Source organism: Maylandia zebra, linkage group LG20 (genome assembly GCF_041146795.1).
Source record: "Maylandia zebra isolate NMK-2024a linkage group LG20, Mzebra_GT3a, whole genome shotgun sequence".
NCBI lineage: Eukaryota > Metazoa > Chordata > Actinopteri > Cichliformes > Cichlidae > Maylandia > Maylandia zebra.
This window is the reverse complement of record NC_135186.1, coordinates 15,249,831-15,273,547: the sequence shown is the minus strand read 5'-3', so window position 1 is coordinate 15,273,547 and position 23,717 is coordinate 15,249,831. Positions and strand designations below refer to the sequence as shown.

The window sequence follows — 23,717 nt, the reverse complement described above, 5'->3', positions numbered from 1 at the left end:
AAACTTTTACATTTTTAATTGTTCTTTTTTCCCCACATGCCAGTTTTTACAATGAGAATGTTTCACTGGTAGAAATCTTCTGTAATCTGTCACCAGTCTCTAGGCAGCGAAGAGTTACAGTAAAGTATGTAAATGCTGAGAGCAAAGGAGGTCATCTCATGCTGACAACTGAGAAACATTTCTCAAGAGTTTTGTGAAATAGTGCCGATTTAATGTGGTATATGGTCTGCTTATAGAGAATGGTCAGAATTTGAGTGCAATCAGTGGCAAATATGAAAGGAATAAACAGGGTTCGTACGGGTGCTTGAAAATGCTTGAATTTTAATATTGTCCTTTCAAGTGTTTGTATTTTGGATGCGGTGCTTAAAACTGCTTGAAATTGTAACTGTATTTTATTCACAAATAACTATCTGATTGAATACTTTTCTTATCAGATAGAGAATTAAAATGAGCCGCAAAGTCTAAAAGCTAAATTTCTCCACCTGAGCTGCCTTGCTGGCAACCTTATCCTTTTAGTATTGTTGTGTGGTGCGTTTTTCTTTGTTTTAGCAAAAGGGTAACAAAGGCATTTAAATCAACCTAGGATGATTTGTTTTCATTTTCACGTGTTGTTACTGAGGTGATGTGAAGTGAAACGTGCATCCTTGTTTTTTGGGAATGTGCTGGAAAAGCTACAAAATTCACCTTGATAGTGCTTGAATTTGACCCTGAAAAAGGTGTATGAACCCTTAATAAAAGCAGACTTCACTTGGAGGAGGTGTGTGTGTGTGTGTGTATCGAGGGTGGTGAATTCATTTCTGAAAGCTCCGCAGAGTTTAATCTGTATCACTGCCTCTGACAGTCAGAGACTTTCCTTATGTGGAAGACCTTTCGCCTGAGAGCCAAATTTAACCATCCAAGGGCATGAATGTAATGATTTCATGTCATGTTTTTAACTCAAGCTGAGAATAGGTTAACAGCTGTTGGCAGTAGTACACGACATGGAAAGCAAAAGCAGTTTTTACGGTCTGATGTCAAGATTATTAGAGAACAAATATAAATAAATAAGAATGTGCTATGTGGCTGCAAGATGATGTACAAGCTACATTCAGTATGGTTTTACTAGGGTGTTACAAAAGCCTGGTTGAACAGCACTGTTTTGCAGCCTTTGTGACACACACACACACACACACACACACACTGCACATACCAGTAGCAGTGCCCGAGCCTCCCCTTTTTTCTTTCAGCTGTCACCCCACGTTTCACTTTGCATTCCTTTAATGACAGTATATCAGAAAAATTGAGGAGAAGAAGGAAGGAAGCAGCTGATGCACTGGATTGTCCTTGTGACATGGGCCTTGACATCCCCTCACTTCCATCAGTCATCAACATAATTATCAGTGCTGCAGTTTTTATTATGTTCTTGAAAAACTGATTAAATGATTAAAGGTAGTTTCCTTGAACCTAATACTGCTCCCTCTTGTTTTTAGTGCATGTTTGTGATCAAAAGTTCAAAGGTAAAAGCAAAGATATGCAATGTAAATTGATTTAAAACAAAAGTAGATCATCCGATAAGCCAGAATGAGCAAATGGCATTTTGTTGGTTGGTAAACTATGAGGGTTATAGGGTCACGGTCCAAGTCCAACAATGTTAGGTCCACTTTTAAAGAGACATTCAGTAATGCCAGCTAACAGCAGCTAACAGTGACACAGACATTGGTGCTTACCCACAGAAAATGTCAGGATATCCTCAACAATTCAGATCAGTACTGCTGTCATTAGACAGAAGAAGAGTATCTGCGGTAAATGGGGGATAAACAGTCTAGAAAAGTCAGCCATTGCTGTTTTTTTCTGCATTATCCTTGGATTATGTATTTGGAATTGTAAGGGGTAAGAAAACGGAATACAGACTGCAATTTAGTGACATCTAGTGGTAAGATTTTATACACTGGACCTTTAAAATCTGTCTGATTACTGTTGTCCTCTTCTTCTTCTTTTGGCAGCCCCCTTTAGGGGTTGCAACAGAGGTTCATTCATTGGAAAAAATATGTATTCCCTGGCCAGTTGGCGATTGTGGAAAGCTGCTTGCTGTTGCTAGGAAAAATTGTTTGCAGTAAAACACATGGTGCTGCACAGACAACCTCCTTTGCATTTGCTTTGGTTGTTGGCAGATTTCTGAAGTCATCAGTAGTTTCTATGGAGGATGCTGACTTGTTTGCAAACAGTTGCCAACCATGTGCTAAGCAGTTGTGAAACTGTGAAGCTAAAGTTAAAAAAGGATCCCCGCTCTCTTCAAAGTTTTGTAATGTGTTAGTTTCAGAATGAAAGTTACAGCTTTAACTTAGAGGGTGAATAGTCCCTGCTTCTGCTTTGCATTGTTCTTTTTTAAGCTTCATTACTGCTAAGTGCTTAGTTAGTGAGTGTTTTGAGACAAGTTGGCGTCTTCCAATTGCATGGAGGTTTATGGTGCAGCACCGTCTTTGTGACCAATCTGTTCATTATCCTACATGTCTTGTTTTTACAAGTGGTGATGTCATCCTGGGAGCACAGCGTAAAGCCGGTGAATTTTTCACAGAGAGATAAAAGACATCCAGAAACCTAGTGATTACACGACACATTAGATGTCTGTTTTACTCCTCCACCCTCTCCTCTCCACCTCTGATACATGTACACATGAACACCTTTGAGAGTGTGTCAGTAGTTTCCCAAATAGGTATCAAGTAGCATCTGTGTATATCCTCTCATTGTCTGCACAAAGGCTGTCTCTCTTTTTTCTTTCACCCATCAAACCATCCATCTGACTCGCTCAGTGTCCTCTCAATGTCATATTTCTTTGATAATAATAACTGCTCAACAAATCCTCTAACAGGTGTCTTTTGTGTAATCAACAAGCACACAGTTGTTCACTTAAAAGGGGGGCTACAAAAGGTTAAAGTGCCTTTAAACTGTCATTTGAGCCATGAGTTTAAATACATTAATGAGTGTATCTTCATGCAGAAGAAGATAGAAGTGTTGGTGTAGATGCACAGGTGTGTGTGAGACTGTGACCTCATCTGCTTGTTGCGCACTTAGCTTCAACAAATGTGAAACTTTGTCAAATGCCAGTCAAACACAGGTTTCCTCCGTAGTGTATGTCAGGATTGGGTGTGTCATATGTCAGTGTCCATGTGAAACCCTCTGCGCTGTTGCCATCAGGCTCCTGTCTGAGCTCTCAGGTCATCTGACCCAGCGGTCCCCAACTTTTTTTGCGCCACGGACCGGTTTATGCCCGACAATATTTTCACGGACCGGCCTTTAAGGTGTCGCGGATAAATACAACAAAATAAAACTAGTACCGGTACCGAAAAAAAGAAGATTTATTCATAACACATGTGACAAGACCCAGGAAAACCGAGTTAACGATAAAAACGATAACAAAATAATGCTAAAAACCGATAAAAACCCTGAAAACCATACATTTCATACCCAAGCCTCAACTCTCGCGGCCCGGTACCAAACGACTCACGGACCGGTACCGGTCCATGGCCCGAGGACATATACAAAAATCTAAGCAGAAGCTCTTAGGGGACAGAGCGTTCCCCATTGTTGCCCTGAGGTTATGGCATAAATTGTCTTTGGACATTAGACAGTCACCTGCATTGTCCATATTTCAACTGCCTCATCTGAGAGTATAAAGGTATAGCAGGTATAGCACCTAGTCTTTCCTTATGTGTGTAAGCATTAAAAATATCAGTGTTTCACAGAAACGCCCAATTATGCAGAAGGTTGATGTCATGGCAGGCTCACAGTAGTCATTTAGACGAACATTACTCCCTCTTGAGAAAATGAGCTGAAACTGAGGCACATAAAAGGTTCAAAATAAGTGTGCTGTCAGTTAAGTTTTGGAGCCTTGCCCAAAGGCTTTCAGAATCCCACTGGCTCACCAAGATCTCAATAAATGCATGTAGTTTATTCTGCTACAAAAAAAGTTCATAGTAAGTTGTTAAGTGTTAGCATTTTATCTTTTAGGGCCATTTAAAGTGCATTCATAGAGAGGGAGGGAGGATTAGAAACACCTGTTATTTGACAGCCCATAGACTGACAACAAGCACCCGAAGATCTCGTCTCATACCAGTTTCCTCATAGCAGTACATACACAAACGATCAGAGGTCCCAGGAGGAGGAACTCACGTCAAGATGTCCGGTGGAATGTGTGATGGCTGCTGCTGGTTGTCATGAAAGTTTATGAGGTTTATTTTAACTCCCACACATAGCACTGCTGTTCAGTCACAGCGAGGCTCTAGTTTTGTATCACCTAGACGCCCTGTCTCGGTACTTTGTGGTGCTCACCAAATCTATAAAAAACAGGTGTTTCTGCTTTTTTACGTAGCTTGCAAGTCTGGCTTAGAGTAAATAATCACATCCCTATTATAATCACCATCAATAAAAAGGAAACCTGCATTGGCTTCTTCCCATTGGCTTTTAGCCAGCGCCTGTGCTCGGGTCATTTCTTTGGAACACATCAGAGCCTGTTAACCTTCAGAGCTGCTTTGACATAATGTTGTCCCAACACTGAAATATTTCTTGCTACTGTTTGATTGAGAATTCAGCTATGACTTATTGATAAAATCAGATTTTTGTTTTGTTTTTTGTATAGCTGAGCATTATTCTTTGTATGTGGCCAGTACAGCATATCTTTATTAACAAAAGTGCTACACTGTCAAAATGCACAAAGAACAATAGCACAGATGTCACACTGCTCATGCTGTTGTACAGATATGGACACAGAGGTCACTGAAATCTGTGTTTTCAGTTTCATATATAATATCATTGATAATCTGTAGAAGCAAACTAATTTGTACATAGTTATTTTTGACCATTAGCTCATATTATTTCCTTACAGGGAGTGATGTGAGAATTTCCTGATGTTAAAGGCCATTGCTAACTATATCTGCCACCATTTCAAAAGTTTCTCTTTGATATTTTGCAGGGACTCACAATGGATGTTGATGAAACTAATGCAGCAGTATTCCATTGACTCAAAGCTGCACATGTTTAGTTTCACTACCCATCCTAGAGTCTTTTCCTTGGGAAGTGATAAGAGCTTGTGATGTTGTCTAAATAATCAGGTCAGAATGGAGGGTACTGATTAGGTCTGCTTTACTTGCCAACTCAAGCTCGTGAGTGGGTGCACTGCTGGACAGTGATGCAACCATTGTTTCCTGTTCGCTTTAATGAATTTCCTGTGTTCTTTCCTTCAGTCCTGACTGTTGCTGTTGGTCAGGACCCCAGTCAAAGCCACGGCTGTGCCCATGGCAGCTGTTACCCAGCAACTGGGGATTTACTGGTTGGACGAGAGAAGAACCTTAAAGCCTCATCCACGTGTGGAATGAGATGGAAAGAGCCTTACTGCATTGTCAGTCATTTGCAGGTAAGTGTTTTTGTTGAACTCTGCTTTAATCTCAAGTAACAATTGAAGGAGTTAAATGTGTTTCTTCACTACATTCTGTCTGTGACTCTGTCACACTTCCTATTTTGCTGTCCTGCCGCAGGATGAAAAGAAGTGTTTTGACTGTGACTCGCGACGGCCTTATAATCCACTGTACAACACCATCAGTCACCGGATAGAGAATGTAATCACTACCTTTAAGCCTCACCGCAAGAAGTCCTGGTGGCAGTCTGAGAATGGTGAGGAGACTTTATGGTCATCTACTGATTTCCAAGCCAAGTTTTTGAATAAAATCTCTTTGGGAATCATCTTGTTGGTGCAAAAAACCATTTTACCTGTAAATGAAAATAACTGAAAAAAAGCAGCTGTTGTCCAAAAACAATGTTCAAAAACTTTCAGAAAGCCTGGAGAACTATTGCTAAAAACAACTTTAAAACTGTAAGAGAGTCTAGCTCTTTGGAAGCAAAATATGAAGACATGAGGAGTGATTTTATGATTGATGAGACCTACAGTGGGTTTTTGTTATTGTTAAATGTCTCTTAGATTAGCGTGAAATTTTGCATAGTTTTCACACTTTCCTGTCAACCTCAGATGTACTCTGTGTTTAGTGTGTTTTGCGAATATTATCAGCATGTGCCAGATCATGTTAGCATTCATGTTAGCATGTAGCTTAAAGACTGCTGGACATAAGAGCAGTAGACTCATCATATTCCCACATAGCAAAATTGGTATGGCCCTGATCTGGCCCACACAATGTGCTTACACATGTCCCACATACCGCAAAGAATGACGGCCCTTTGGTGGCCCAGATCTCGCTTGCCTGAGATGGGCCAGCACAAGGAGTATAGTATTGCAACATGGCATTTGGGTCTTCTAACTAAAATAGGAAAATAGGAACATAAATAGTGCCATCATTGCCAGACCTGGCCCACATCTGGTTGACATACACCCTGCCATGACACCGGTCAGTCAGAAGTGCCAGTTTAATACCAGATCTGGGGCAGACCTGTTTTCTATGATCCTGGGCCACATAACCCAAACCACAATCAAGCTAGATGGTAAATGGCCTGCATTTGTATAGCACTTTACTTAGTCCCTAAGTACCCCAAAGCGCTTTACACTACATTCAGTCATTCACCCATTCACACACACATTCACACACTGATTATGGCAAGTGCACTGACAGAGGCGAGGCTGCCGGACACCACCGGAGAAATACAGTATTAGTTTTGTACACTTATACACACACACACACACACACACACACACACACACACACACACACACACACACACACACACACACACACACACACACACACACACTGTGGCCAGCATCCTCTGAACAGCTACAGATGTCCTTAATAACAGAGTGAGCTCTGCATGCTGTGGCATCTGAACAGAGTGAGGGAAAAGGAGAAGATGAAAAGTTAAGACTCTGATGTCAAAATAAGAGTGAGAATAAGTGGAATATTTAAGACAGGGTGGTGCACAGTAATAAAAACAGGAAGAGGGACAAACTATAACTGTTTTTTTCCAGGTGAGTTAAATTCTTCATCACTATAAGTGGTCGTAAGGATCTGTGCATGACTGGCCAATTTGACACAGTGCTCGTTTTAGTTGTTTGTGAGTCATTCCACAGTAACAGAGTGGTGTTGATGACAGCACTGTGAAGCTCTAGACCCAGAATAGATCGGGGAGAAACAGAAGAAGAAAAAGAGGGGCAGGAAGTACAGTGACTATTTTTACTCCTGGTAGCTGCAGCTTTTTCCATGGCATCTTTGTGGCATTTGTTTGGTGAATGTGGCAGCGCTCACAGAAGGCCGCTTTGATAAGGACACAGTGCGTTGATTGTCTTTACATATTAAATAGAAAGCCCATTTCCTGGGATTGCATGCAAAAATTACAAGGACATGCAGGAAAAAGCAAAAACCAAACAACCAAACCAAGCAACAGGAAATAACCAAAGGCAGTGATTAAGAATCCTGATGAAAACAGGAGTCCAATAAAAGGACAGGACAACAATGAGGATGAGGATAAAACACAAGGAGGGAATTTAAAACACAGAAAGCCACACAAGGGACTGACCTTCAAAATAAAACAGGAAATTAACAAAAAACAAGCTTGATGCAGACATGGGGAAATATAGGAAACACACAAAAAAGTGTAGGATTATTAAAATTTAAAGGAGCTACAACTCTGTTAAATTTCTTGAATACTGATCAAGTAGCAGAGGGCATTGTTAATCATTTTCTGCTGCTTTGGTGTTACTGAATTTAATAACAGGTGAACTAGAGGGGCAACAATGGGACAACCTCCAAAACAGGAATGGTTTCAGAGGTAAGGGTCCCTATTGGTCGACTCCTCCAGGATAGCACATCAGTATGTACATTTGCCAGAAGGTTTGCTGTTTCTCCCAGCACATCTCAAAGCCATGGAGGAGACTCGAGAAGAGGGAGTTACTCTAGGAGAGCTAGCATTTGCTATAGAATACCAGAATCGGCAGGTCCACCACTGGCACCACTTTCACAGATTATGTTTTGATCCATTAGATGCTGCCCAGTTTCACCTCAGTCTGTTCAGGAGCTCAGTGGTCTTCTGGTCTAGATCTGGGAGGAGATCCTCCAGGACACCATCTGTCATCATCTGTCTCATTATATGAGCATGGGCCAACATTGTCAGGCATGCATACAAGCACATGAGGCTATACAAACTGAGTAGCATCTGAGTAGCTGCAGTGAAATTTCATGTGTTTTTAAAGTGTTCATTTATTTTTTTTTGAGCAGTGTACAAGGATCAGGCAAAAAATAAGCCTTCAACAGAATTATGAGTGTCAGGTGCTCAGTGGAGCAGGTGTGTTGTGTGCAAACTCATTATGTGTGTTTCGATTCAGTTACATAAAGCAAAAACTGATCTATAATAAAGGTCAGAATCTACTTTCTCCTCGTTTTCTTCTCTCTTTTCTGTGCCTCATCAGCTTCATAGTAGAGTGTGCTTGTCATTCTAGTCTAAGAGAGTCTGACCTTATTGTCTAATAACACATTGGTGTAGGAAAAAAAGAATCAAGAAAGACGTGCAAGCGACAGGAGGCCTGAAAGGAACCATAGGGAGGGGAATATGAGGACTGGGCTCTTACAAAAATGAGCTGTGCAGAGAGCATCATGGAAGAAGGTGCATGAGTTTCAGAACACTTTCACTGAAACTCTGGATGTTCTTACTCTGCCACTTCCACTGCCACACAGCAGCATCTACACGCAGATGATACAGCAACACGGGTAGAGTCTAGTGCCCAAAATATTTTATTAGTACTATGGAAAGATCCTTTTGGCTTTGTTACTGCAGAATTAACACAAAACAAGGAGAACAAGAGTGAAAGTAGAGTGGCCCTTCAGAGAGAGAGCTCTACAGCTCAGGAAGTATGTGGGCATTTCCGGCAGGCACTCCGCATTTCTCCTGCCAACAGTGAATGTTTTTCCTGTCAAGGATCCATTCCACCAGCCAAGTGTGTGGTTACCACTTCACATAATGCCATTAACCTTTATTCTGTGACATCCATCTGTGGGAAATGATCATTTGAATGTAAGCAGTTTATAAATTCTTCATGCAAACCAACTGACGGACATTAGCAGATACAGAATGAGTGAGCCTTATTAACATCTCTGCTATTCCTTGTCTTTGTTCCCACAGGAAAGTCGGATGTCTTTATCCAGCTGGATCTGGAAGCAGAGTTTCATTTTACTCACTTGATTATGACGTTCAAGGTTAGAAAAATATCACAGATCATTATTTTGACCTTCATATTTTCACATGCAGTCAAAATCATATATGAAACAAAAAGGCGTTGTTCTTTTACAGACTTTCCGGCCAGCAGCCATGCTGATTGAGCGTTCAGCAGATTTTGGTCGTACCTGGCAGACCTACCGCTACTTTGCCCATGACTGTGCCGCTGTCTTTCCTGGAGTCTCACAGGGTCCTCTGCGTAACATAAATGACATCATATGTGAGTCACGCTACTCTGATATTGAGCCATCGACAGAGGGAGAGGTGAGCGACTGTTTTGACGCACTAATCCAATTTGAGACAAATGTGAAAATGACCTTGATCTTAAAGCATTGTTTAAATCTTTGTCATTTAGGTGCTTTTTGTAGTCCACACGTAGGACACACTTACAGCCTGGTAGTTTATCAGTTTATAAAATTTCCTAGCAAGTGAAAAATTCCCAGTTTAATCCTGGAAGGAAACACAAATCTTTTTTAAGGTTTGCAACATGCAGGGCATTTGGTGTACAAATTAAATGCTGCTTTGCTGAGCCCTTGCGAATAAGGGAGCAGCTCAAAGTAGCTTTAGGTGTAGAAATTTACTTTCTCGCTGAGAGTCTTCGTGCCGTTTTGCTCTCACTCTCTTACCTTGTCTTGGACTGTAACCAGGGGGAAACAGCCTGGCTCAAAATCTGTCAGTGTGGTTCTTTTCTGGGGTAATTATTAAACTTTAAAAAGGAGGTAGGCTGTTTTGTTTGTTTCAGTTTTTTCCTTTTTGACAGAGCAATATCAAGAGTATCTATATTTTGTTCTGCTAATCCTTTGAAGGCTGGAAATTAAGTAGCAAGTCCTTTGTCAGTTTGGTCTCCAAAATAACAACACTTCTTTTAACAGATTCTGAGCTTTCAAGTAGCACATACTGTCCTAAAAAAGGACAACTAACATTTTCTATTTGTTAATTTTGTCATACATGCATATAACATGATGTGGCATAATACACATATGTAACGCATGTGCATAATATTTATTTCCCGGCTTAGGTCATCTACAGAGTGTTGGATCCAGCCATCCAGATTCAGGATCCATATAGCCCGACTATACAGAGTAGGTCCCACACAACAGCCTGCAGCATGCAGCAGTCATCAAAAATGTTAAACAGATAAAACACCTGGTCTATATTGGCTGAATCTTTCTTTTTTGGGGTTTAATATTAAAACATATCAGGCATCATTTACATGTTCGTCTAACAAGTGAAAGGTTGTTGTTCAACTCCAAAACCTTTTATGCGGTTATGTCAGGAAAGGCATGCAGAGCTACCCCTTGTGACAAGGGAGCAGTTGAAAGTAGCTAGCTAAAATTAGCAATGGAAAAGTGCCTGTGAACTTGTTTTTATGTAATTTGTTTTATGTAATTTATATGTATTTTTAAGAGATCTCGGACAGTTAGCACATCTCAGAACAGAGAGGTCGTCCACAGTTTGCTGTGGACTTTCCTTTGCAGTAACTTCATTAACAACAGGATCAAGGTCTGACAGGAAGCAATGCTCTGTGTTCTCTTTGTGTGTTCAGGTCAGATGTTACACATGGATGTCTGATTTGGTGAAATAGCAGCCAGTCTCTCAACCAGTCTTGTGTTTCAACCAAAGAAACCTTCAAACCTTTTCCCTCACTGTCTTAAAGTTTGTCAGAACATGTCCATTCCCCTTCTGCTCCTTCTCTAGTCTGAATGGCCATGTGGTTTCCTCCTCCAATCACCCCAGACTAGAATAGCCTCTGCACTGGTGACTGGATCCACTGGAGGTTTCTTCCTGTTAAAGGGGAGTTTTTCTTTCCCGCTGTCACCTCTTATGAGCAAGCTGTAAGTGCTTAGGTATTATTGTAGGGACTTTACCTTACAATATAAAGCACTTTGAGGCGACTGTTTTTGTGATTTGGTCCTATAGAAATAAAGTTTAATCAAATTGACATTGTTGCAGGGATAAACGTGTGTAAAGCTACTCTTACTCTGTATTGTTTTTCAGATAAAAAGTAGCAAACCACACCAGTGTCCTAGATTACACCCACCCTCATCACATCTGCTATTTTGTGCTGCTTTTGGTAGATTGAGTAGGTCATTACCGAAACGACATAGCTGTATCCATATTCAGAAGTTGGTACATTGTTGGTAGGCCACCCTTCAAAAACATTGGTGAATATCTTAATTTGCCCAGCTCAGTAATTATTGCCCTAAGAGTTCTTGATGAGCAGTTGCTTCTGTAAAAACAAGCTTCTGTTACAGTCTTATAATGAAGTACATGATCATGTAAATGAAATATTACTAGAAGACACCCACGACAAATGTGTAAAAAAAATCAAACCAAACCCCCTGCCCTTTTCCCCTTCTAGTCATACTCACATTTATCATCATAAATCAAACTCCAGCAGACACAATTAGCTCTTGTTATTCAGCTGTGACACGTCTCTCTGGGGTGTGAAACATGGCCCTGCTGTGTGGAAGACATGGTGAGATGTGAAAAGCAGCTGTTTCTCTCCCACGCAGCCTCCCCGTCCTAACCCTCATATTTAGACTGGCAGGACATGAGAGCTTTTCCCAGAAACCCTAACATGATTTCCAGTGCATCAGCAGAGGCTGTCCGGCTCAGTTGTTAAATATATTAGTGGAGCTGGTCCACATGTAGTACTCTAACTGCCTCACAGCTGAACTGTTTATATTTAATGTCTGCTGCTTGCAAGACAATTGATTATATCCAGTTATATCCATTATTAGTTCTTCTTCGGTTGCTGTTTAATTGTATCTTTGTCTCTTGAGGAAGAACCCAGCAGGGCACGTTACTGATGGACATTTACAATAATAATATTACTCACTTAATATTCACCTTTTGTGACCTAAATCCTTCGACCACACTCAGTACACACTCACTGGAATATTATACAGGAAGCTCAGTTGAGAACACAAAATCCTTAATTTTACTTGGTTTTCGGGTACTTGCCATAGCGTTCATGCAGTACTGACGTTCTGCAAAAATGTCTTTAGCATTACTGCAGTGATTTATAGGTCTGTGATATTTAGGAACTTTATATTATTCTTGATTGGTTTTTTTGCCCGGGTGGTTTCTGCTTTGTCGCAGTGAAGGGAAAGGTCCTGTGTTCTAACATGCACTATGCTACATAAACATTAGTTTGTGCGGCGACTGCTATTGGTAAACAGCTGGACTATAACCACAGAGAATGTTCCAGCATGTCGACAGGCTGAAAAGACAGACAAATCCCTCTGGAAAGCAGTGAGCTTCCTTCCCTAGCTCGTGCCAAATAGTTTCAGAAGATTAAGGTACAGGATGAGGGAAGGACTCTCTCAACGCCACATTCCATTACTGTCTGTCATTTTTGGACATGGTGTCAGTTTAAAGCTGAAGTTGTGCTTGATATATTCCTTTAGCAGCACCTGTAGTTTCTACTCTTTATAGCAGACAATTAAACAAGTCAAACAGGTGTAGTTCTCAAAGGTGTTTGAACTAAGACGCTAAAAAAATATTGCCAAAAATAAATTCATATATGACTGAAATATTTTTACCGTAGTGTAAGGAAGTACATATAAGGTGTTTGGACTGGCGGCAGCAACAAATGTAACGTCGAGGTACCTCAGAACTATGATGGCTAACCGATCCTTCCTCCATCCCAAATCATTAACTTCAGTTAGTGCGTAATGCTTTGCCTCACATTCAGCTCTGTCATGCTCCACTGGCTGACGTCCTCATGCTGCAGCAGTGATCCTTTGGACAGTTGTGTTTAATGGGGATGGACAGTTTTTATAAACCCCTTTTTTTAAATTACTTTCGCTACCCCACTAATGTCATACATTAACTAAAAGAGTTTAGCTGTCATCTAGTTTTTTTCTTCCCACTGTCACCAGTGTTCACTGATAGGGGATCGTCTGATTGGTATATATTTTTTTCTATTGTCGGGGCTATACCTTTCAGTACAAAGTGCCTTGAGGTGCTTGTGATAAAGTTGAATTTAACTGAATTAAATTATTAGTAAGCTTAAAATATCTGCACCCTGTTCCTCTTCTGCTTATTCCATCTGTGTCTTCTTTCCATCAGACCAGCTAAAGATCACCAACTTGAGAGTGAATTTCACCAAGCTTCACACTCTGGGGGACAACCTGCTGGACCCCAGAGATGAAATCAAAGAGAAATACTACTATGCAATATACGAGCTTGTCGTTCGTGGAAACTGCTTTTGTTATGGCCATGCCTCAGAGTGTGCCCCCATTGATGGCATCGAGGATGATGTAGAAGGAATGGTGAGTGATGAAGTTTTCAAGAAAGAACAGTGACGTCAGAAAAATCCAATACAAACAGAATCTCACATGTTTTTTAACTAAGCAAAAAATATATGTATTTGTACTTTGGTTGGGTAACATCGGAGGTTTCTTCCTCTTAACAGGGAGTTTTTCCTTCCCACTGTCACCCCCGATGAGTGTTTGCTCATCGTGGTTCATCTGATTGATTATTGTCGGGTCTTTAACTTACATATAAAGTGCCTTGAGTTGACTGTAGTTGTGATTAGGCTCTACATTTTTAGTTTTGCTACTGTAACTGTCCACTTTCTGCTGTGACCCAACAAATTTCCCACGTGTGGGACTAATAAAGGGTTATCTTATCTTATCTTATATAAATAATATTGAATCCAACTGAATAGAATATAAGCTATATATATTATTTGCCTGCAGTCTCGAAGCCAGTGACAATGCCCACAACTACTACTTTGTAGTACTCACAGTATTAGCATATTAGATAAATTAATTGATAAAGTTGTTATTATGTAGAGACGATCATGAATATATGCCCAGAAAGAGATTTTATTAAACAGCTACATAAATATAAAATGAATGCTTATATCCCACAAAGTTAAGGGATGCATTTATTTGGCCAGTTAAAGTAGGAAAAATGAAACATGACTAGGTCTTACTCAACTCCCATTCCAGTTGCCAAACGTGCCATTAAACATTTGCTTGGTAAAGGTCTAATGGTGAAACATTCAACCCAGTACCATGGCAAAGGGTGTAAGCGTGCTTGACTGTGTGCACAGACTACGGTACAGAATACAGAGCAGTGCCTTTAATTAGCACATTACAGCCTGATTTTTCTCATCATTTCAGTGTTCTTCTTTAAGCCCCCATTCCCTTACTTCTTATCTCATGCTAAGGTTCATGGCAGGTGTGTCTGTAACCATAACACTAAGGGTTTGAACTGTGAGCAGTGCGACGACTTTTACAACGACCACCCCTGGAGGCCAGCTGAAGGACGCAACACCAATGCCTGCAAGAGTGAGTACGGATGAATGAGCTGGTTATGTTTAACATTGTAACTGTTGTAGGTTTATGAGAATAGAAAGTGAAATAGCTCACACACCTCAATAAAAGTTTAAAAAGAAGGAATAAAAGTAAAGGACTAATAATGTATAAGGAAGGACTCATTAACATGAAATAAACCTGTTTTTTCTTCAGAGTGTAACTGTAACAGCCACTCGACAGCCTGTCACTTTGACATGGCGGTGTATTTGGCTACGGGAAATGTCAGCGGAGGAGTGTGTGATGACTGTCAGCACAACACCATGGGACACCACTGTGAGATATGCAAACCTTTCTACTACAAAGACCCTGTCAAGGATATAAGAGACCCAAGAGTTTGCATACGTGAGTCTGATAAAAAAAGGAATGCTTCTTTGAAATATTCACATTTGCTGTGTTGTGCAGGATTTACCGCCTGCTTGCACAGCTCTTTGGCTACGCGGGGAGAGAGATTGTGGGAATTCAGGCACAAACTTGTGTGCAGTCCTCCAAAAGCCAGCATGATCATAGTGGTACTGTGGTACAGGCTGATTTTACCATGAAGAAGAAGAAATGGTTCTTCGTTGTTGTTTTTTTCTTTTACAAAAGCATTCTTTGCATAACATTGACTCTTCCCTCGTTGGCAGGAACAGGTCTAAGGACACAAGCCTGAAAGGTTCTGTGTAGCTTTTGGATAAAGCTAACATAGCAGCATGCCTGGACCTTTACCTGTGGCGTTATTTAAACACAAACAATGGAAACAGGGCCAAGTGGCTAGCCTGGATATGGATATACCATAACTGTGATCAGCCTATCAGCTTTCAGCTGCAGTTTCGAGGGGTTAAAAGTGCTCTGTGTGTAGTGCTGTATTTATCCACACAAAAGTTCTTTTAAAAGTCTATAATCAATGCATGTGCACTACAGGCTTCCCGTTTCCGCCTCTGGTTAAGACAAGTTTGATGAAGTTAAAATTAAGTTAAATAGTTTAGTAATTATTCTGTCAATGTGAGAGCTGATGCTTCTTGTTGGAGGATATATTTACAGTGTTATAGAAACCTCTGCATGGACCTGTACTGGGCCATGTAGTATTTTATGAAAATCCCTGGATTCACAGCAGAAACCACACAAACTAGACTAAGTGTAGATTTTCATCATTTAATGCTGCACGTTTTTCCCGCAGCGTGTGACTGTGACCCAGACGGTTCACAGAATGGGGGGATGTGCGACAGCCACACGGACCCGTCTCTCGGCATGGTGGCAGGTCAGTGCCGGTGCAAGACTAATGTGGAGGGGCCGCGCTGTGACAGCTGTAAGACAGGCTTCTTTGGTCTGAGCACTGACAACCCTCATGGCTGCCAACGTGAGTATATCCCCTCTTAGCAGTCACACAAGTTCTGAATAGTCTCTGTCTACTACTCACTACTATCTCCACCCTATGCCCCCACCTACATCCAGCTTGTCAGTGTGACCCCAGAGGAACAGTGTCAGGTAGCTCCCAGTGTGACCCAGTCAGCGGAGACTGCTTCTGCAAGCGTCTTGTCACTGGACGCAGCTGTGACCAGTGTCTGGTATGATGTCACAAACGCACTTAATGTTTTAGACTTATCTTAAATGTCTTCATTTTTCATTTTATGTACTCCCTCTTTGTCTCTTTCCCCACAAACAGCAGTAACCCATAGAAGGTTGTGATTAACCACGGCAGACCCGGTGACATGTCAATGCTCTTCAGCATGCTTTATTTCACAGTTGTTGTTAAACACACGGTCGCAGCTCTCCTACTACCAGCCGCACACATCACCAACAACAACCACCACAGTGCCATATTTAAGATCCGCCTTCCCTGCACGACACCGCAGGCCACGCCCCGCCACAAAGGTGTTTTCCAGACTAAAGCCGGTCAGTCATTCTTGGGCTTTATGTCTAGATCTGGCTGAAAAGTGATAGCCAGAAATTCATATTCACCCACTGAGCAAATTTCCATTGATTACAGATTTAATGTCCTAGTGGTCAAGCTGGTAACCAAATAAATCAATTTAGGTTAACTTTGGATCAGAAGTAAAAGTTTGGAAGACATCTGAAGAACACCCAGCTGTTTAAAAAGTGTAAACAAACTAAAGTTCAAGCAACAGTTGGTTGGTGTACAGATTCATATTCCTAGAGAGCGATTTTTAAAAAACAATTTATTTTTTAAAATAAAACAAAGCACTTAATATATATATATATATATGTAACAAAAAATCATTTATACCATCGAAATGGGGCATAAACCTGCCGGATGAGGTCATGTCATGCTGATGTGCCAGAGTGGTGAAGTGGTAAGCGATGCTTTGATATAGTTGTAACATAGTAACATCTTGCTGCCATTTTGCCTTCATTTGATAGTTAGAGTCATTAGAGGTGAGACAGAGAACAGGGGAATTACCTGCAGCAAAGGTCCTGAAAGGTAACTTGGCAGCTGAGAGCGTTCACAGCCTTGTGTTCCCTCTCAACAGCTCAGACCTCCTTAGTTTGCTTCTTTCTTTTAAACCACTCCTCCCCCTTTTTACATGCTGTATTTCACATCACAGTTGATACAGTTTAATTACAACAGCATCAAATTAAGTTTGACATTTCCTCACACCCTCTCTGGCCAGAAGGTGATCAGCTTCCTGTTATAATTCGTTCTCTTGTCAAAACCCCCCTACTCAGCCAGGAATAGTGTAGGCAAGAATGTGTGCTCCTGCCTGGGTCATGTGTCTACATTTAGCCCAGGGATTTGTGGCTTGTCCGGTTGGTGTGGGTTACAGCAGGCCCTAAATGGTCAGGTCTGGACCTGGTCCACAAGTGGATCCTGTTGTTTTACAAGCCTGCTTTTAGGAGCATTAATGTTCAGTGGAAAACTATTTTTAAGCACCCTGTCACTGCTTTGAAACTTTAATTATATATTATTATATATTATAAATTATCAGGGTGAATGCACATTCATCCATATCCTTCTGTGTCACCGCAGAGGGATGGATGTGAGGCTGGAACCAGAGCACACAATAAGCAATAACCAACTTTTTATGTAACTCTAATGGAGAAACCACAAAGTATTCATTTAGCAGGCAAAACATAAAAGTAAAAAGTGAAACTGCTGACTGCGAAAACATGTAGCACACTGTCAATTTAGCTTTTTCTGAGCGAGAAGACAGTGTGACAAAGTAAAGTTAAACCATCGGGGCAGTAGTGGTGCCCCATAGCTTGTTTTATTGGACTACAGAGCTGGACACAGTAGTGTGTATGGTGGTAGTGTTTTGCATGGTTACTCTGCTCGTCTGTATCAGTCAACCTGCCCTCTGTCTGTCCTCGTGTGTTTCTAGCCAGAACACTGGGCACTGAGCCATGACCTGAACGGCTGCAGAGACTGCGAGTGTGACATTGGAGGAGCACTGGACAACCAGTGAGTGCAGCTCTGAGTCGAGTCAACAGAGTCTGTTACAGCTTAGAGGACCTTTTAAAACCATTGTTAGATGGATGTCTGCTCAAAATACTAGCTGGTGTACTCAGCAGGATAAAAGCAAAAGGAAAAATGTAATCTTTTTATCCAAGCTGATCCATGCTGATCCAGCTTAGAAGTTCTGTGAGTCAACTTTAACTACAGGAAAAATCAGTAGTGCTTTATTTTCTGAACTAGGGCCACTGAATACTTATTTTGCAGCTCTGTTTGATATGTTTGGTACACACAATCATCTTAGCCAAAGCGTAACCACATCTGCAGTTTCAGCATAATGACTTGTAATAAATCTTGTCATCTCTTAACTTTTCATCCAACTCATCAGGACAAAGTTAATGAATAGCATCATAAATAGTAATTAAACCTTCCCATCACATCCCAAACAATAGCAAAGTACTACTGTGCATCACAGATCTTCTGGTATGGGTGCAGTTATGTTATGGCAGTGATTTGACAAGATGTATGTGTTATTCATAGCTGCTCCATAGAGAGCGGTCAGTGCCGCTGCCGCAGTCACATAACAGGGCGCCAGTGTACACAGGTGGAGTCTGGATATTTCTTTATGGCTCTGGATCACCTTCTTTATGAGGCTGAGAGCGCCACAATGGGACGGGTGAGTGAGGCCGTCACACATTGGTAGTCAGGCTCTTTAGTGAGAAGAAATCTCTACAAGCATGTCGTCCGTGTTTATGTTCTCAGGGCTGTGTGGTGGACATCAGGGAGCATCAGCCTGGCCGACCTGCTATGTGGACAGGTCTTGGGTTTTCCCGGGTACCTGAAGGTGGAACACTGGAGTTCCGTATTGGCGACATTCCCTACTCCATGGAATATGATTTGCTCATCCGCTATGAGGCGCAGGTATATGTGACTGTTCGTGTACCGTGTCATGTGTCATGTGTCATCAGAAAATGAAAGGAGTCCGCAAATACATGCTTACCATGCACAATGTTTCTATGCAGATGCCCCAGGACTGGGAGGAGGTGCAGGTAACGGTGATCCGTCCAGGGCCGATTCCTACCAGCAGCCCTTGTGGAAACACCATCCCCGACGATGACAGGCTCATTGTCTCTCTGCCTGCTGCAGCAAGGTCTGTGACTCACACATTTGCACACAGATGCGTGTCAGTACTGGTGTACGGTAACTGTGCGCTGCCTGCGTTCTCCTCAGGTTTGTGGTGCCTCTTCAGCCTTTGTGTCTGGAGAGAGACGTGACTTACACCCTCCGCTTGGACTTCAGACGCTATCAGGATGCCAACAGTATCCTCAATGGAGCAGCCAACGCCGTCCTTCTTGTGGACTCTGTGAGACGCATTTCAGCTGTCTAAAATAAGAGGTGTTTTCTTGCCTTTTTAACAAATCCTTCTTCTCCAGATCGCATTGATGCCACGGCACTCCGCCATGGAGATGTTCAATGCAGGAGATCCAGCCTCCAACATCAGGAGGCAGACCTATGAGCGGTATCACTGTCACGACGGGGCAAAGAGTGTGACGCGCCCACTGATGAGTGACACCTGTGCCAAGCTGATAAGCAGCATGTCCGCTATCATAAATGATGGAGCTCTGCGTGAGTTACAAATAAAGCTTATCTGTTTGTATGACTTTATGATTATATGTTTATATTCCTGGAGCCTGCATGATCTCAGACAACATCAGTGAAATTAACACTGTTTATGACACCATTATTGTCCTCCTTAAAGTTAAATGCAACTCTCAGAAACGCCTTAAATCACTCATTATTTATCTTATCATTTTCGAGATGCGCTCCAGACGGGTGACTTTAGCTCCACTTCTTTGCTCTTTTTCTCTCATTGTGATCGTTGTTTATAATACATGTTTGGATCCGGTGGTTTGATGCTGGGGCTTCTCTGTCCTCCAGCTTGTAATTGTGACCCTCAGGGGTCCATCAGCTCTCTGTGTGATGTCCGGGGAGGCCAGTGTCGCTGCAGACCCAATGTGATTGGTCGACGTTGTGACCAGTGTGCTCCAGGAATGTATGGCTTTGGGCCCTCAGGCTGCACAGGTGAGAAGTGCAGATCCAGCTCAGGCCTTTCTCATTTTTCCTGCAGGTCCATTCCATATTTTTTCCCAGCTGCTAATGTTTAAACATTTCCTCAGTAAGTTTAAACATTAGTGGCGATGAGAAGTTAAACATTAGTAGGGATGGAAAAGCAAAGTATTATGAGATAGCCTGACTCTTTACAAACTAAAGTGTCATACAAGTCAAGAACTACTGAAGCACTCTTTAGTGGAACCTGTTGTCAACTCACACCAGCAACATTACAGGTGTTGAGTAGTGAGCTTGAATTGTGTACTTGTACATTTACAGTTCTTTTAATGAGTTGTGTACAATGCATCTGGCGCCCTCTACTGCCTGTCAGTGCAACTTTGCTATGCCCAAAGCCTCTTTTTCTTATTTCTACGTTCAACTCTTTCTCCCACCTCCTCTTCTTTTCCCATCATGTCCTTCTAAAACCCTCTCATCCTTTTTCATTTCCTCTTGTAATCTCTGTCTGTTCTCTGTCAAGCCTGCGGTTGCAGTTTGGACGGCTCAGTGACCCGACTTTGTGACAAGTTTACCGGTCAGTGTCAGTGCCGTCCGGGAGCATTCGGTCAGCGCTGTGACAGATGCCAGTCGGGTTACTGGGGCTTCCCGAGCTGCCGACCCTGCCAGTGTAACGGGCATGCAGACCAGTGCGACCAGAGGACCGGCGCCTGCATCAGCTGCAGAGATAATACTGGAGGGGACAAGTGTGAGAGGTGATGATACAGTACTAGTTTGCTTGGAATCTTGTGGATGAGATCATCAACGATGATTTTATTCAAAAGTTTAGACAAAAAAAGAAAATGTTTGCAAAATATAGGGTTAGAGTTATGACTCTGCGCTAGTGCTGGAGTTGTCACCAATGATGCCTTAAACGTTTAGGGATAGGTTTACAAAATATTGATTTTCTTTTACTTTGATTCCATCTTAAATGAATAATCCAAAGATATACAGATTAAATTTAAGTCTGAATCTGAATCAGAATACTTTATTGATCCCTAGGGGAAATTATGTAAAGTGGCATCTGGCCACGCAAGAAGCCAGAGAATATGAAAGGAAACACTACAAACAGCTTCAGACACAAAAGAAAGCTAACGGTTCACACATCAGAGCAAAAAAGCACTTTGATGACGTACTTTGTAAGGCATTACTGCGAACAGTGGCTTTGAGTAAAACTGCGTTGTTTCACAGTGGTTAGCACCGGTGCCTCACCGCAATTGGTCAGATGGGTAAGATGGCGCTGGCAAGGCTGGCAGCCTTAACCCAATTTCCCTCGGGATGAATAAAGTATTATCAATCAATCAATAATCCTGGGTTCAATCCACCTTTCTTGTGGACTTGTGTTGTGTGGGTACTCTAGTCTCCTCACGCATGTTAAGGAAGCACACTAGATTAACTGGTGATTTTACCTTGGCTGTAGTTGTAAATGCGAGGGTGGATGTCTGTGTCTCTGCGTTCGCCATGTGACAGATTGACAGCCTGTCCAGGATGTATCCCACCACTTTGAACACTCCTTATTGTAGCTGGCATTCAAATACTCGCCGGGCATCCCAGTCAGTTCAAAACTGACTGTTTACATTTGCAGTGCATTTTAGCAACACCTCCTCATCAACACAAGCAGTGATGACTGTACCAGGAAATATGTGCTAAGCTAACAGAATCAGCATTGCAGAGAAAAACCCCTAAAGAAAGAGAACATTTGGAGCTTTTAGCTCACAGAGGTTATTGTACATGTGCTACATATTCACTATTTGAAACTTTAGCCACATTTAAATTCAATATACACTGCTGTAACAGAAGCACACCTGTTCACCCGAGTCACCCAGCTTGTCATTTCTGTAGGTGCGCCAATGGTTACTATGGCAATCCAATTTTGGGCACAGCATCCGGCGGTCAGTGTCGTCCGTGCCCCTGCCCAGATGGTCCCAACAGCGGACGCCACTTTGCCGTGTCTTGTTATCAGGACAGCCGTCACAGACAAATCATCTGCAACTGCAACCAAGGGTACACAGGTAAACCTGAGTCAGTGCACTCTCCTACTGTCTCTGTACCTTAACTTCTGTTTGTTCCTCATCCTCAGCACGTGACACTGACTGGTGAGACCAGATGTGTGTGTGCTAGCTTTAGTTGCACACAGTATAAATACTTTGTGATACTACTTATCTGATGTATATTCAGCTGTAAGTTGTGTCACTTAAAGATAACCATGAAATATTAGTATTTTATGTCACTTGTGCTTCATCAGCATTGTTTTTGTAGCTGATTTGGATTTTGTAGCATATCCTGTGATTTGAATAACCTCAATGATTGATATTAATCTGAAACAGTGCTTACAATCTACAAGCTACAGTGATAACACAAGTTAAGACAGGGCAGAGGCTGTAACTGAAACGAGGTAAGGATGATTCTTTGACAGCGGCTTCTGGTGAATGGTAACCTTTATCGTTTCCTCCCTCCCCTGTATTACTGGCACAGGGATTGTTAAACGCTCCGGGGCGAACATTTTTAAGCGTGAGTAATGATGGTTGACCCTGCTCCCTTCCCACCAACCCTCACTTTCCGCTCCACCATTCCTACCCATGCATGGCTTCAGCACCCCTCCCATCAGTGGTGCTGTGCCACAGTGCACTCCTGAGTGAGACCTGGCTCAAAGAATGCCAAATCCTTTTCTGTGACTGTCTGTGATTTTTGTGCGCCTGAAATTAGAAGTTTAAACTGCATTAGAAGTGTAGAAATAGCATTTGAACCACATCTGTAAAAATGCTCCTAATACAAGGGCCTGACCCAGATTCAGTGTTTTTGAGCAGTTCTTACAAAAATAAACCTTTTAAAGTGCAAAGGAAGCGTAATGTGGGCGTGAGTCTGGGTCAGTTTTGTGTTTTGAGCAGGTTTCATCTGTTTCTGTGAATTAATGATGTTGAGAAGTGTTAGTAATTGTGGCAATATGGCCATACAATCAAGATAAACACATTTATTTGTATTTTATTTACTCCATAGATAAAGCATAATGGAGCACTGCAGGCCCTAAAAATGCAGATTATTTCTGTATATCCACAGCTCCCACTTTCTGCTCCACACTGTTTTTTCTTCCCTTTGACGTCCTCTCTCCTTAATTCTTGTCTTCCATCCAACTTTGCTGTCGTCTAATCCTCTCTGTACTTCAGTGTCTGTGCTGCCAGTGCAGCTTGACTTTACCTCTCCCCACATTCTCATTCTTTCTTTCTCTAAGTTTCTTCTGTGCTCCAGTTCCTGCTTGGCTCAGGTATGCCGAGTATTTCGGCTTTGATGTCCAACTTTTAAGGGACAGCTAATAATCTATGAAGACACTGTCAAAGCTGTGTGTAGCAGTAGTTGATGACATAATACAGTATATTACAGATTAGGACAGAATTATTAGGCCACCTATCAAAATTTTATTTTTTCATTATTTCCCCAAGTTCTGTTAAAACAGAGAAAGGAATTTCCAAATATCCTAGTTTTATTTTAGATGCTTATGCTATCTTAGTTTGCACACAGACAAACTTATATAAAAAAAAAGAAAGAAAACAACTACCATGGCCAAAATTATCAGCACCCCGTGATGTTAATAGTGGATTTTGCATCCTTTCTTGCTGAACAGCCTGCAGTTGTTGTGGTTTTCAACAAGTCTACACCAGGAGTGATGTATGTTTTGGGTCTTTGTGGTGTTGGAAGAGAAATCGACGACC

The 23,717-nt window shown here is 41.8% G+C and overlaps 1 protein-coding gene across 2 annotated transcripts in view; it reads left to right on the top strand.

Annotated features, from left to right (window-relative positions):
• lamb2 (laminin, beta 2 (laminin S)) overlaps nucleotides 1–23,717 on the top strand; it is a 44,202-nt gene that overhangs the window by 9,123 nt on the left and 11,362 nt on the right. Inside the window, exons 3-22 of one of the 2 annotated variants that reach the window (XM_004565467.5) lie at nucleotides 5,220–5,389; nucleotides 5,511–5,646; nucleotides 9,094–9,167; nucleotides 9,262–9,450; nucleotides 10,205–10,268; nucleotides 13,264–13,466; nucleotides 14,372–14,492; nucleotides 14,673–14,861; nucleotides 15,676–15,855; nucleotides 15,951–16,063; nucleotides 17,837–17,916; nucleotides 18,448–18,583; nucleotides 18,670–18,828; nucleotides 18,930–19,057; nucleotides 19,138–19,270; nucleotides 19,341–19,533; nucleotides 19,846–19,989; nucleotides 20,495–20,726; nucleotides 21,853–22,022; nucleotides 22,486–22,521. In XM_004565467.5, the coding sequence (XP_004565524.2) occupies nucleotides 5,220–5,389; nucleotides 5,511–5,646; nucleotides 9,094–9,167; nucleotides 9,262–9,450; nucleotides 10,205–10,268; nucleotides 13,264–13,466; nucleotides 14,372–14,492; nucleotides 14,673–14,861; nucleotides 15,676–15,855; nucleotides 15,951–16,063; nucleotides 17,837–17,916; nucleotides 18,448–18,583; nucleotides 18,670–18,828; nucleotides 18,930–19,057; nucleotides 19,138–19,270; nucleotides 19,341–19,533; nucleotides 19,846–19,989; nucleotides 20,495–20,726; nucleotides 21,853–22,022; nucleotides 22,486–22,521 (2,850 nt within the window). The remainder of the gene's footprint in view (nucleotides 1–5,219; nucleotides 5,390–5,510; nucleotides 5,647–9,093; nucleotides 9,168–9,261; nucleotides 9,451–10,204; nucleotides 10,269–13,263; nucleotides 13,467–14,371; nucleotides 14,493–14,672; nucleotides 14,862–15,675; nucleotides 15,856–15,950; nucleotides 16,064–17,836; nucleotides 17,917–18,447; nucleotides 18,584–18,669; nucleotides 18,829–18,929; nucleotides 19,058–19,137; nucleotides 19,271–19,340; nucleotides 19,534–19,845; nucleotides 19,990–20,494; nucleotides 20,727–21,852; nucleotides 22,023–22,485; nucleotides 22,522–23,717) is intronic. The other variant, XM_004565468.5, reaches the window with a different exon arrangement.